At 35.0% G+C, this 16,408-nt stretch overlaps 1 protein-coding gene across 3 annotated transcripts in view; it reads right to left on the bottom strand.

Annotated features, from left to right (window-relative positions):
* Positions 1-16,408, bottom strand: part of LOC131801533 (aquaporin) — a 116,081-nt gene that overhangs the window by 16,086 nt on the left and 83,587 nt on the right. For all 3 annotated transcript variants that reach the window (XM_059120299.1, XM_059120300.1, XM_059120301.1), the window contains one exon: positions 14,815-15,008. In XM_059120299.1, coding sequence (XP_058976282.1) covers positions 14,815-15,008 — 194 coding nt within the window. The remainder of the gene's footprint in view (positions 1-14,814; positions 15,009-16,408) is intronic.

The following is a 16,408-nucleotide window of genomic DNA, read 5'->3' as shown; positions in this document are numbered from 1 at the left end:
TAATGGTGTTCTCACATTTTTTAATGTTTTAAAAGCACGTTGAGTTTTTACAATTGACTTCTTCTGTTGAATGTACATTTCAACTATTTCGAGTGGCGTGTATTGGTTCATGGTAAAAATCTACTTGGACTGACGCTTCAAACGCGGTATGTCATTAAGCGATGTGACAACTCTGTCAAAAGTTATGGCGTTGCCAGATGGGTCCGTCGAATATGGACAACCCTGTATTTGATTTTAAAATTCATTTTTATAAAAGTACTATTAAAATACCCTGAGTCGGGATAGTATCTGCCGACAAGAGTATTGAAATTTATTGTCGATAACAAATTAAAATTGTATCTTAGAATTTTAAATCTGATGCTACCTTAAAAATTAAACATTCCATAGAAACACGTATACCTAGTAGGAACTTTCCTTACCCAATAAAGATTTTCATAGCCAATTTAAATTTATCTTGTATATATATATATATATATATATATATATATATATATATATATATATATATATATATATATATATATATATATATATATATATACATATATATATATATATATATATATATATATATATATATATATATATATATATATATATATATTATATATATATATATATATATATATATATATATATATATATATATAGATATATAAATTGTAGAAAACAAGAAGACATTGAAGGAGATAATGAAATCCTATTAATTTCCCTAAAAATTCGCATTTTAATTAAGGTAAAATGCACAACATAAAATTTATTTCGAATTCAGCGACTGTTTCATCTCAGTTAAATGTTAAGTCCATGCAAAGTCCACATTGAGATTGCCTCTTAAGTATACCACTTATGATCCGTTATCTTGAGACACCATTGCCCCTTTAGCTGATATATAAATCATAATAAATAATCATGGGCTATGGTACACCACAATCTAAATTGAAGAAGTTTTTTTGGCGCCCAAGTAATTCAATATAATCATCAAGTTTGTCACTTCACGATTCTAAACGCTTGATATTCATAATAGTTCCCAAGCGGCTAAATTGATATGTCTTTTAGAAAAATAATCTGTCACGTGCCACATATCACATTTCACTTTCACACACTTTCATCATTCCGCGCTTGGTGACCCCTATTTAGTTTTTTTTGTTTGCTTTTTTTTGAATTAAATATTAGATATTCTAAACGCAACTAATTAAAACTAAAACATTTTGATGAGCTACGTACACACGTGGTTAGTTAGTTTGGCATTAGACCGAGTAACTATTTAGCTAAAATTAAACAACAACAAAGAACAGAATGTAAACGAAATTAAAAATAAAAAATATATATAAACAAAACTTTGATGCATTTCAAATGTAGAAGTGGCGCTGCTACGTATTTTCGAGATAAACTGGTTTGCTGGCAACAAAATTAACCGAAACGTTGTTGTTGTTTTATGATGTAGTTAGTTGAACTTAAAATTACGCAGCCAGCCAGTCAGCAGCTTGCTGACCAACCAACCACTGGCATAAACATTTGCTTAAAATTACGACTGTGAAAACAAAAAAAAACCGTATTGACCAAATATGAAATAAGACCAGTTTATTGACAATGTTTACATATTTTACGCATTACAAGCGAACAAGTTGAATGTTTGTTGTTGTTGTTTTTTTTCGTTTCGAGTTGTACGTTTTTGTTGCAAACGCTGCCAGACAAACGAACGCCACAAATCATACATTCTTGCTTACACTTGAGGTAGTTGAATAGTTAAGCACAGTGGTTGTATATGGGGGGTACGAAAGATGGATTGGGTTCTAGTATGTTACATGGAAGATAGGATATGCCATCAATACATTGGCATTTGAAGTGAGATATCACATTCGCTACGGTCAAGAAGAAATTACAAAAGTATGTTACCAAAAGCCATCCATTGGGCGCCATAATGGGTAAATCCTGTGTAGAAGACGACTGGGCCTTCTTTTTGCTTTAGAAGACCTCTGGGTCATCTTTTTGGTATAGAGGACCTTTGGGTCTTCCATTCGGCAAGGCAGACCTTTTGGATATATATTCTGTATAGAGGAGCTATGAGTCTTCCATTCGGTAAAGAAGAACTTTTGGCCTTCCATTCGGTAAAAAAGGTCTCTGGGTCTTCCATTCGGTATTGTAGTCGTCTGTGTCTGACATTCAGTATAGAAGTCCTCTGGTCTTCCATTCAGTATAGAAGACTTAAGGACCTTCTTATAGTTATAGAAGATTTATGGGTCTTCTATTAAGTATAGAAGACCTATGGATCTTCTATTAAGTATAGAAGACCTATGGATCTTCTATTCTGTAAGGAAGACGTCTGGGTTTTCTATTCGGTATGGAAGACCTCTAGGTCTCCTATTCGATATAGAAGACCTCTGGATTTTCTATTCGATACAAAAGACTCATGGGTCTTCTAATCGGTATAGAAGAACTCTGGGTTATTTATTCGGTATAGAAGTCCTTTGGTCTTTTATTCGCTGTGATAGACCTCCGGGTTTTCCATTCGGTATAGAAAATATCTTCATCCTCTATTCGATATAGAAGATCGCTGTATCTTATATTCGGCATAGAAAACCGCTGGGTCTTCTATTTGATATAGAAGACCTCTGGGTCGTGTATTCGATATAGAAGATCTCTGTGTCGTCTATATCGAATAGAGGACCAGCGATCTTCTATACCGAATAGAAGACCCAGTGATCTTCTGTATCGATATAGAAGACCGCTGGGTCTTCTATCCCGTGTAAAATACAGCTGGGTATTATATCCGGTATAGAAGACTCCTGGGTTTTCTATTCGATATAGAAGACCGCTGGTTCTTCTATTCGGTATAGAAGACCGCTGGGTCTTCTATTCGATATAGAAGACATCTGGGTCGTGTATTCGATATAAAAGCCCTTTGGGTCGTTTATTCGATACAGAAGTCCACTCGGTCTTCTATTTAATATAGAAGACCGCTGGGTCTTCTATTCAATATAGAAGACCGCTGGGTCTTCTATCCGGTGTAAAGCACCACTGGGTATTCTATTCGGTATTGAAGACGGCTGGGTTTTCTATTCGATATAGAAGACCTCTGGGTCGTGTATTTGATGTAGAAGGACTCTGGGTCGTCTCTTCGGTATAGAAGACCACTGGGTCTTCTATTCGATATAGAAGACCGCTGGGTCTTCTATCCGGTGTAAATTACCGCTGGATATTCTATCAGGTATTGAAGACGGCTGGGTTTTCTACTCGATATAGAAGACTCCTTTGTCGTCGATTCGATACAAAAGGCCACCTTGTCTTCTATTCGATATAGAAGACCGCTGGGTCTTCTATTCGATATAGAAGACCGGGGAGTCTTCTAGAAGACCGCTGGGTCTTCTATTCGATATAGAAGACCGGGAAGTCTTCTAGAAGACCGCTGGGTCATATATTCGATATTGAAGACCACCTGGTCTTCTATTCGATATAGAAGTCGTCCAGGTTTACTATTCGATATAGAAGACCTCTGGGTCTTCTTTACCCTATGGAAGACCCCCAGGTTTACAATTCACATTAATTTGAAAAGTTTCACATTTTCGAGCCCACTGTCACTACAAGCTCAAGCTTACGCACCTTCGTAAATAGTTTGTTTGTTGTTGTTTGTAAAAAAAAGCTTGCAAAGATCAAGTTGCTTGCTTTCAACCCGCATCAATGAATAAATGAATGTGTTTTGTCTAGCTAAAATCAACAACAACAACACTAATCACATTGACAATCTAAGACCTAAACGCCGCGCAGACTCACAAATCTGTCTGATGGCTGTCGCCGTTCAAGAGCAAAAATTTAGCGCGTATTTTAAGCTAGATTGTACTTCGAAGAATAATAGCAACAACTTCGCTGAAAAAGGCCTACAAACATTCAAATTCACACGTTTGAGCAGATTTTTTGGCCCACATTTTCAAAAAAAAAAAAAAAAAAAAAAAAAAAAAACGAAACAAACGGAAAACGCTGGCGACCAACGACGCAATGTTTGGCTGAGCAGTAAGGCTTGGCGTTGCCATTTGACTGCAATGTGACAGATACCGGTCGGTAATGGCTATTTGTCTGTGCTTACCGCTAATGTGTCTGATTGGAATGACGCACATGTAAACATATGGATGTATGTATGTATGTATGTAGTAACAGATGAATTAAGCCTAGTTTTGTTTGGAAAGGGGGGAGTGGATTGTGGTTTCTATTCGCACAAATGCCTCCCTGCTGGTTCTTGCTGTTGCTGGCGATCACAATCAATGTTGCCTCTTGCCATTGCCATGGTTTTTCGACTCAGCCTGCTCTGGTCATTTATTTAATAATGAACTTGTGCTACTGTTCGAATGTTGATTGTTGTTGTTGTTGCTGTTACTATTTGGTAATATGGCAAAGTTTTGTAGTTGTTGCTGGTGTTGGTATTAAAGACTTGTAAGCCAATATTATAAGTGCTTGCTAAAGTGTTATTCGTATTAGCCGCTGTTCGTTATTGTCATCGGAGGCGTACGGTTTAGATCCGACAGACTAGAAGTTGTAGGTGGGACTCATCAAATTAGACGTGACATGTTGTCTGGTCGACTATTTGGAGAAAAAATTATTAACATTTTTTTTTTCGAAATGCTAATTTATTGGAAGCTGTTAAGTAATTAACACTCAATTGGTTAGCGTGAGAAAATTTACTGAAGCTTTGATGAGTAATTATGGGATATGAGTGAAAATAAAGAAATACGAAATGGATTTGACATTGTCTTCTGTATCGGGTTGACATTTTTATGTCATTTATATACCAATTAGTGGACTTGAATCGAACATTTTTTGCAAGGAGAGATAAAACTCACCGAGAACTCCAATTGTCAAGATGCAGATGGCAGAAACGTTCAAAATACCGAAAATCCCGAGATACCGTTACATAAGGGCTATACCAATTAGTGGACATTTTATGCAATGGGAAAACTTACCTTTTAAGAACCTCAAATGTTATCCAATATGGTTGGATATTGTGGCAGAAACCCAAAAAATACCGATAATTGGGAGATAATATTGTGGCTATACCTATACCAATTAGGCGACCTGTAGCGAATATTTTTTTTGCAGGGTAAGAATATATCCACCGAGAACCCCAACAGTCAAGTTTTATCTAAGTTGATTGGAAATTGTGACAGAATCCTTCAAAATACCGAAAATCGGAAGGAACCGTTATATGGGAGCTATACCGTTATATGGGAGCTATACCAAGAGAACGGACTTAAGCATGGACCAATTTAATTCATTTTTAATGCTAAACATCATCCTTATGCCAAATTTCAGATTTTAATATTTTTACCTAATTCCATATTGTACCAAATATAGTACTATTTAGTACTTTTTGGGCACTAGCACTATTAAGTACTTTTGGGCACACCAAAAATTATCTCGTCATCAGAAACCTACCACCAACAGGGATCCCAATACAAAATTTCAGCTTTATACGTTCAGGACTGTTACAAATCTTTTAACATTTAGTACAGTTCGCACACTTAGTGCACATTTCCAAAACCACGTTCATATATCAATCTTACTTTCCAACCTTGATTCTTACACCAAATACCTGCCCGTGCATATAATACCAAATGGTACTATTTCAGAAATTTTCATGCGATTTTAGAACTTTTCGTAACTTTAAAGTTGAAATTTAAAAAAAAAAAAAAAAAAAAAAACTTTGAAACATCTATCCTGCACTCCATCTGTTCCTCTCAGTCCAAATTTCAGAACTCTAGTCAATCTGTTTGTCCAATTTTAGTACATTTTACTATTTTTCATAATTTTTAGTTTCATAATTTTTAGTTCGAATTTCCATAAATCCAGCCTTGTCACCAAGAATGACCCTCGTGCGAAAACTCAAAATTTCTAGCTTTAGCCGTTTCGTCTGGGCATGATTCTCGCTCAGTTAATTATTTGAATTGTCTTTTACAGGCAGAGATAAACAACTGCAACAAAGTCAAACGCCATAATTTTTACTTCCTTTTTTTTAATTTTATTGAATGAAAGCAAAAAATGTCGGAAATAGCATCCAATTTTAGAATAAGTTTAAATTTGTTCGAATTGGTCACCTTTGGCAGGAATTATCGCCAATGAAACCGTCACTCGCTGCCCGATTGTTGCTCTGCGATATTTTAGCCCCGGCGAAGCGCTTGCTTGAGCTGATCGACACTTTGGTATTTTTTAGTGCCAACCTTGATTTCCAAAATACTCCAGACACAATAGTCCAACGGATTGGTATCCGGAGATTTTGGTGGCCATTGTGTGCTGGAAATGAAGCGAGGAACCTCATTTTGTAACCATTCTTGGGTGGCGCGTGCTGAGTGCGATGGTGCTGAGTCCTGTTGGAGTGTCCAAGGTCTGCGGCCAAAATGTTTGCGTGTCCAAGGCTTTAATACACTCTCCAGAATATTTTCGCGATAATATTCGACATTTATTCTGATGCCACGATCGATTAATACGAGCGGAGAGCGACCATCGGCTGTTATGGCGGCCCACACCAACACCATGGCCGGCGCTTGAGTTCTGGTGGCTAACCGAGAGTACACATTTTAAGCCGACCTCTTTGGTCGGGTGAGATGAAAAAATTGCAACCAACTTCAGACTGCTGTAATTTTTAAGCCACTCGTCCGACAGCTGTTAAAATTATTCCAGTAACTGCCCATTATATTTGTTTACAAGCGTACAAAAACATTTTGGTGAGAATTTCCCAGAAAAAAAGTTATTCGTGATGGAATTCAATCGTGATAGTGTGATTTCTTTATATTTGGCTGGAAACCCACAAGTGGCTATCGTTAGAGCACTCCAGCATTTAAATTTGAATACCATCGCTTGTTACCGTGATACTGGTAGCGTAGCCCGACGTCAAGGAAGTGGACGGAAGAAAACAGCATCATCAGCAGAAATGTTTCGAAAAATAAAGAAGCGACTTGATCGAAACCCGCGTCGCAGTGGCCGAAAAATGGCTCATGAGCTGAACATATCGCAATATTCCATTCGGCAAATATTGAAAAATGAGCTCGAGGTAAAGCCATCGAAATTCTAAAAAGCGCAAGAACTTACACCGCAACGGAAAGAAAATAGATTCAAAAGAGCTAAAGAGTTGCTTCGCTTGGCCGAAAGTGATGAACTGACAAATTTCCAGCAGTTTGTAAACAAACAAAATGATCGTGTTTACTTGATGTGAATATGGAATTCACCCCACAAAAATTCTGCATTTTGATTAATGCATAAAATTGAAACTACAAGTCTATACTTGGTTTCCTTTAAATTTTGATTATACCAATATTTTTATCAGTATTAATTATACCCTATTCTACATGGAGGCAAAAGGGTATCATTTCTTTGTGCATGGAATTGTAACTTGAAGAAGAAAACGAAATAGGACCCCAGTTAATTTTTTTGATCTTCATAAAAAATCACATTTTGAGTCGATAAATGCATTCGTTCGTCCGTCTGTTCATGTATTTTTGTAGACAAAGTACAGATCGCATTTATTGTCCGAAAGGGATCATATTTTAATTACTCTCTTATTTGCATACCATTTTCTAATAAATTTAGTTAACTCATTTCTAGCCTACCAAAACCCATAATTACTTTTGTCCCATATTATCGGATAAAATCATCTTTGGGAATAAAGCAACTCAAACTTTTCATTAACTGATAAAAATCATTTATTGTAAAAATACATTTAACCAAAAAGACACAAAGGTATATAATTAACTTGTCATCGTTGTGATTTTAAATGTCATCCATTGCAAGACCCCCAAAGAGTTCAAATCGACAGGTTGGCTGGCTGGCTGGCTGGCAGGCTTGTTTGATTGTTTGGTGATTTAGATTTAATCTGCAACATTTGAGTTGATTTGTTTCATTCATGCAGTGAGTTAATTTATCTATCTATCGATCGTTGTTGTTGTTGTCGTTTTCTTCATTTTTTTTTAGAATTGTTTATTTGCTGCTAAACACCATCATCAACATTATATTGTTTTGTTAATTATACATTGGCCAACCGGTTCAAACTATAGGCTTTGTGATTGTTATTGTTGTTGTTCTTGTAATTAATGTGACTGCAGCGATTCTTTTGGGCTTTTTCACAATTCGTTCTAGAATCTGGCATAACTTGTGCATTCCTTATGCAAGCAGTAGTCCGGCCACAGCCGTAAATAACTAGTATTAAGAATGTTTCTATTTTTTTCGCTCAGATGTTATGCGTAACAAAAACAAAGTTTAGGAGGTTAGTGTTGCCATTTTTTTTTGAGGGGAAGTATACAACACGGAGTCACATTCATCTACCCACCCTAATAGAATTTACTTAATACTTTTCCCTCTTTAAACAACAAAAACACCCAACATTTAATCATAAATTATTTATTTCATTAATCTCACACGTCTTTTGTTAATATCTCCCATTAAAATCTCTCCCTCTCTCCTTCTCTTCCTTTCCCCACTTAAACTCCCCATTGGTTTTTTTCATTGTAAAATCAAAATATTAATTAATATAACAAGTAAAAAAGCTGTATGCTCGGCAGGGCCGATTTTTGAATACCCTCCACCATTTGGAACAAATTTGGAAATTCTCAAAAAATAAAATCCGTTAAAAATTCTTTTAAAATCATAAAAATACCGAATATAGCCGGGTCTTTACGACGACGAGGGCCTGCATAGGCAACTTTTGTCATAAGCCATTAGAATATTCAATTGCTAAACTTGAATAAAACAAGTAAAAAACATTAAGTTCGGCCCTCCACCTTAGGGTAATGCAAACATTAGAACCAATTATGACCCACTAATACCAAATTTTAGACATATTCGTGGGAAAATGTGGCAAAAATCATCAAAATATCGAATATTGGGAGGTTCTGCTATACAGGGCTATACAAAAACGAGGACCTATACTTACAATGTTTCGCCACACGACCTACAAATACCAATTTTCAGACAAATCAGTGAAAAATGTGACAAAAATTATGACCTACAAATACCCATTTTCAGACAAATCGGTGAAAAATGGGGCAAAAATCATCAAAATACTAAAAATTGGGAGGTACCGTTATATGGGGGCTATACCAAAGCGTGGACTGGTATTTCTCATTTTCAATACCAACCATCCTAAACATAATATAATTTATTCTGCTAAATTTTGACGCTCTACGTCAAATAATGTGGCCTGTATCGTGATTTCAACAGACAGACGAACATCGTTAAATCGACTTAGAATTTTATGCTGATTATGAGTATATAAATACATTATGGGATCTACGACGAATATTTAGAGATGTTACAAACGGAATGACAAAGTTAGTATACCCTCCTTTCCAAGGTGGAGGGTATAAAAATTCCGGAGGTGCCGTTATATGGGGGCTATATGAAGACGTGGACCTGCACAGACAATTTTCTGTCCTAGGCCGTAATATCCATTACGAACTTCAAGTACCAAATTTCAAACAATTCCGGTGAATAATGTCGCTAAAATCATCAAAATACCGAATGTAGGGAGATGCCATTATATGGGGGCTATACCAAGACGTGGGCCTGCACCGACAATTTTCTGTCATACGCTGTAGTATCTATTAAGAACTTCAAATACCAGATTTGAAACAATTCCGGTGAATAATGTCGCTAAAATCATCAAAGTACCGAATATCGGGAGGTACTGTTATATGGGGGCTATACGAAGACGTGGACCTGCACAGACAATTTTCTGTTTTAGGCTGTAGTATCCATTACGAACTTCAAATACCAAATTTCAAACAATTCCGGTGAATAATGTCGCTAAAATCATCAAAATACCGAATATAGGGAGATACCATTATATGGGGGCTATACGAAGACGTGGACCTGCACAGACAATTTTCTGTCCTAGACTGTAATATCCATTACGAACTTCAAATACTAAATTTGAAACAATTCCGGTGAATAATGTAGCTAAAATCATCAAAATACCGAAAATGGGGGGTACCGTTATAAGGGGGCTATACAAAGACGTGAACCTTCACAGGCAATTTTCTGTCATAGGCTGTAGTATCCATTATGAATTTTAAATACCTAATTTCAAATAATTCCGGTGAATAAATAAAATCATCAAAGTACCAAATATCGGGAGGTACCAAAACGTGGACCTGCACAGACAATTTTCTGTTACAAGCTGTAGTATCCATTACGAATTTCAAATACGAAATTTGAAACAATTCCGGTGAATAATGTCGCTTACATCACCAAAATACCGAAAAAAGGGAGGTACAATTATATTGGGGCTATACCAAAACGTGGACCTGCATGGCCCATTTCCAATACTAAAAGTCCTGGAGACAAAATATACATTTGAGTAAAATTTGATCAATCTACTTTTTTCGTTCGGAACCTAGAGTGATTTTCACAGACGGACAGATGGACGGACATCGCAAAATCGACATAGATATTTATGCTGATCATGAATATATATATACTTTGTTTGTTGGGTAATTTTGTTAGGAGCTTGAAATATATAATCCACTTCAAAAATAAATCCGACCATTTGTTTTGTTCGAAGTCTCAGCAATAAATGGCAACGTTTTAATAAATCTGCACCGTACAAGTGGAATATATAGTTGCCAAATTATTGGTGGTTTGTTTTCTGTGGGGAATTCAACGGGTTATTGATATATTAGTTCCAAAAATAGATTCGACCATTTTTTGTTGGTCGAACTCCCAACAATAAATGGCAACGCTTAAATAAATCTACACTACTCACATATTATATCAAGTTGCCATGTTATTGGGCGCTCTCCAAAAAATAATGGAGAATTTAATTGATAATAAATATATTAATTCCAAAAATAAATCCGACCCATTTTTCCTATTTGGCCAAAATGCCATCAGTGAAGTGGCAACACTTTACAAAATCTACACTGCGCACATGCGTAGAACAAATGTCAGGCAAACGACGCATTTATGCAATTAGTGCAAATGTTCGATTTTTCCACTCAATTTTCATTTTTTCTTGTCGATGTTTTATTCTTTGTGTGTGTGTGTGCGTTTTTCTAATTCTTTAGAATTTCCGCTGGCAGTTGTTTTTTTGTTTTTGTTAAAGTCTGTTAAGATTCTAATTTATACGATTCATTTGTAATACGAGTTTAATTTGAGATTTGACAGATATAATTTTAACGCTTAATTATGTGTATCCGTCCGTTAATTTTGAGATTGTTTAAGAGTTACGTTGTCGTTGATTTGTCTCTTGGAAATTCTTTGAGCCACCAAATACTTTAAGAATGTGTGTGTGTGTGTGCGAATCACTTGTTTGGTCGATCGTTGTCGATACGATCGTTCGATCTGAACCATTCATGTGAATTACCTACCTCATTGAGCGTCGTTCAGCTAAGCGTGTACGTATGTCTGTGTGTGTGTGTGTTTGGTGCGTACGGCATGTGCTGCTGTGATTAGATTTCTTAGCAAATTGTTTCACTTTTGTGCGTAAATCCGTTTTTTGGCTTTTACTGTGCTCGTTGATGTTGTTGTTGCTGCTCTCATAGCTTTTAACGAGTTTTTTGTCGGTCTCAATGTTGCATTTGGCATTATGTTGGCTACAATGAGACCTTGACGATTTTTTTGCTGCTGCCGTTGTTGTTGTTGTTGTCTTAAGAGTAGATTATGTGGGTTAAGCTTAAGGGCTTTGAAATTTAGCAATACGATTTTGTTTAATTACGCAGAGTAATTGGTGAATTGTGTGATACAGCCGGTTTGTCAAATGTTACAGATTCTTTTCAACTCACTCGTAACTCATAGCGTTAATGGTAATAATAGTATTTTTTCGAGTATTCAAGCATAAATAATTACACAATAAAAAATATCAATTTTTAATTTTTTTGCTTAACACAGCGTATACAAAGTATGTCTTTCAAATTATATTGAAAAAATAAATTGCTTCAGCCCAAATTTGATAGGCACATGTGTCAACTTCCAGCAAAATATCTCAATTCTGAATGATTAAGTATATTTTATAAATATATGTACCTACAATACATTAGACTAACCCATTTCTTTACTTTGAAAACAGCTACTAAGAGCCGATAAAAATGTACAAAAGAAGAAAGGATCGTTCGTTTTTGCTGCAATTTTGAAGATCAGATGCGAAAATGGACAATATCGGCTCATCTATAAAGTACCTCTCCCACAAAGGGTCAAAATTTTGAATAATTATAATTCTTATGAAATTTAAGATAAGAGTCCGATCGTCTTATAATTTCGGGCATCTCAAAATTTTATCCATTCAAGATGTAGTGTGGAAATGAGATATACAGGTTCACAGGTTTTGCTCCAACTTTGCAAATCCTAATATTTACGTCAGTGCTAGGTCAGGTGCGAAAATGGACAATATCGGTCCACTCCATGAAGTACCTCACACACAAAGGCTAAACATTTTGAATTATCGTCTTTCATATAAAATGTGGAATAAGCGTCTCATAGTCTTCAAACTTCGCCAAACGCTATTCTATTACCAACACAAGATTTGGTATCAAAAACTGACAACGGGTCAAAATTATGAATCATTATGGCAGTCATAAAAGGCGAATGGGCATCCGGTTCTTTTCAAACGTTGCACATACTAATACTTCGACCTATATATTTCGTTTCATTGAGCCAAAATCATGCTACAATAATTACAAGTTTTAGCGCTAGAGTCTTGTAACTTCAAATTTCCACGAAGACGTGTACCTGCATAGGCAATAATGGGAATTGGATAAAATTGTGAATAAAACACCCAGAAAACCTTACATTTCTCGGTACAATTATATGAGGGTATACCTTTTCAATACCAAACCTTCTAACTAACATACATCTGAGCAAAATTTTTCAATCTACTTCATTTCTTTCGCAAGCTTCAGTTATTCCCACAAGCGGATGGATGGACATCGCTAAATCTATATGGAATTCTATGCTGATCAAGAATATATATATATATATATATATATATATATATATATATATATATATATATATATATATATATATATATATATATATATATATATATATATACATATATATATACATATATATATATATATATATATATATATATATATATATATATATATATATATATATAACTAGCTGGCCCGGTCCGCGTTGCCGGCCCATAATTTTAGTCTTTAATGCTATTATATCATCCACCTTGGAAAGGAGGGTATATTAACTTTTCATTCCATTTGTAACATCACTAAATGCTCGTCATAGACCCCATTAAATTTGCATATATATTCATAATCAGCATAAAACTCTAAGTCGCTTTGTCCGTCTGTATGTCTGTTTGTTCATATTACGATACAGCCCACATTATTTGAGGTATAGCGTCAAAATTTAGCCGAAAAATTTGTATTGTGTATAGGATGGTTGGTATTGAAAATGATCTATCGGTTCACGTTTTGGTATAGTCCCCATATAACGGTATCTCTCGAAATTCGGTATTTTGATGATTTTTGCCACATTTCTCCTCGGATTTGTCTAACACATATACGATACCTACCTATATTGGGTATGTTGATAATCCACACATTTACGCGTATAATTGTTTCAAATTTGGTATTTTAGAAGGTTTGATAGATGACAATCCTTGAAGTATAAAATTGTCCACAGAGGTTCCCGTTTTGGTATGGCCCCATATAACGTTCAATGAACTTTATGGTTTACTTTATGGTTTTTTGATAAGTTAACTGCATTACTCAAACAGTCTTACTGATATATGAAGTTTAAAGTGAAACACGCTTGAATTTAGATACTTTTATATAAAAATGTTTCCTTTACCCTCAGATGGATGGTAGTAATAATTCTGCCCGGCCGAACTTAATTTTTTTACTTGTTTTTAAAGTAATATGAATTATTTGTCATTGAAATTGCGCGTTGGAGACCCCATAATTTCCATATCTTTTATCATAGTATAATTCAAAGACGATTAAACAAATGTCCGGTTCCTTAAATCATATGATGGTTATACAAAACGTGATCAGTTTTTGCATGGATGGTTTCTTCCCAAATTACCAACATTTACCGAAAATAGTATGAAAATATGGTTAAAATGTAACATATACTTGAAATCGGGTTGTATCCTTATCCAGAGATATGGCCCATATCATGAACTGCAAAAGTGATTTAAGGTATCGTTTGGGAAGAATTTCTGAAAGAATAGAAATCCTTTTCCCTTTATATTCGGTATTTCACTGATTGCAGTCCCAATGAATTTTGCACATTGAGTTCTATCATCCAAAATTTAATATTCGGCATTCTATTTATTTTTTTCATTAAACGATATTTTTAACAGTATTTCCTTAGAAGATTGGTATTGAAAATGAGCTATATTAATCCGCATTTAGGTGTATTCTCCATACAGCGTTATCTCCGGATTTTCCATATTATTAAGTCTATTTAAGTCTCAATTACCATTCAAATTAGCTCAAATTTGATATTTATGGTTCTTTGCAAAAAATTGGTATAACCCGATATAACAGTGCCTATTCTTCTTAGGTATTTTTGGTATCTCAGCTTCTTTATGTTTAGATAATACTTCGCAATAACTTTCAAATTTTAGTGATTTTCAAGATATTTGCCTTAGCCATAAATTGTACATGACGGGAGGTATCAAAAATGTTTCAAAAAAGTTAATTTCACGTTTTTTCTGTTTTACATAGTAATATATGTTGTGAACTGTTTTTAAATACAAACTGACAGAATTTTACATTAACCTATTAAGAAGGGATATTTCAAGGAATCAGTGTTCCGTTATATACAACTACAAGAGAAGTACTATTACAAACCAATTTGGTTACCTACCTGAGCCAATGTTGCCACTGTCAAGCCGAATGTGAATGCAATTTGTGGTATGGATGGACTCCATTCTGAGCCACCTGTACAACTGCCAACACCAATGACCACCAAAAAGAAGGTGCCGATAAGTTCGGCCATCAACTGTCGCCAGATCTTTTTGTTGTCTGTGATATCTTTAACACCAACTACGGCCGACATGTCTGAAATTGGAAGAAATATAGATTATAAATTTTCGATCAGGCTAATAAGATTTCAAAAATAGCATATGTGTGTGTGTAGGAGTAAGACATGCTATGTTGAGGGTGTATTTAGGTTGGAAAAGTTTTAAATAAAAAATTAGATATAACAATGGGGGATATGCTTTCATCATCAGGATGACGGATATTGTAGTAATATATGAATATGGTATATGGGACAGTATTTTTAGCGCATATGCAAGTAGATCTTGAGTAGGTGTGGTTGTATTTAAAAAAAAAAGGTTTAAGGTTTCTAGAAGCAAATTACAATATTGGATGTTTTAGGCATGAAGGAAGTACAATAAAACAAGTAAGCAAAGGCTATAGTCGTGCGGGGCCGACTATATTATACCATACAACACTACAATATGTTAGAAGCCCCCTTATGTCCAAATCCATATTAGAAGATTTCGCTTCTGAAATTAGGATTTTAACTAGGGACATTTGCCCAATATTTATGCGCTCCGTCGGGCTGTAAGTTGTTGTGGTCCATTTTACAGCTTAATATAATCCAATGGTCATCCAAAATGCTAGAATTCTTTCCTGTCCTTAACTCTCTTCACAGGCGTGTCGATTGGCTTCAATTGTGTGATCGGGAAAACATTTCTTTTTTTGATTAATTTGAACCCCTAAATATTTTGCAATTATTTCCAAAAGCAAGAAACCGTTCTGCATCTACAAATTTAGACCCATCTATATTATTTGCTTGTCTACGATATTTGGCTATATTCGTCAACGAAATCAGCATAAAAAAGCCAGAAATTCGCCTTTTGTGTATTTCGGATATCGCATGTAAGTAATGCTGGTATTTTTTCACACAAAATTATTGGTCCATTCTACCCGCTGTTCTAAACTCTAACTTTATGCGAGATTTCGTGTCCTTTGGTTTCTATTTGTGACCTTTATAACGGCTGCAAAATCATGAAAATTTTAAGTTGTTGGTCCATTTAAACCCTTAATATATTGCGGATATCTTTGAAAATAAAAGCCCTTCTCCTGTGTCGTAAGGTGAAAAAATATTTCAAAGTATTATAAGTCAAATTGAAAAAATCGCATGCGATAAAAAATATGAAAAAAAAATGTCAAAAAAAAAATTACAAAATCTATATTAAGATCATTGTTGGTATATTTTTCTGCGCTTTTTTTAGATTTCATACTTTTATATCAAGAGGGCATTCTGAATTGACAAAATTGGTCAAAATCGGTCCAGCCATTCTTGAAATATAAGCATTCTAACTAACATCCCCTTCCTGTGAATATACACATTGTACATATTTCGTTATATATACCCGATATAAGTACTATCGGCATCTATGTAACGGTCAGAATTGACGTGTTCGTCTATTTGTGATTTCGCCGGGATT

This window comes from Musca domestica, unplaced genomic scaffold (assembly GCF_030504385.1).
Source record: "Musca domestica strain aabys unplaced genomic scaffold, Musca_domestica.polishedcontigs.V.1.1 167, whole genome shotgun sequence".
In the NCBI taxonomy this organism is placed as follows: domain Eukaryota; kingdom Metazoa; phylum Arthropoda; class Insecta; order Diptera; family Muscidae; genus Musca; species Musca domestica.
The sequence above is the reverse complement of the archived record's forward strand: the minus strand, read 5'-3'. Positions and strand labels throughout refer to the sequence as shown.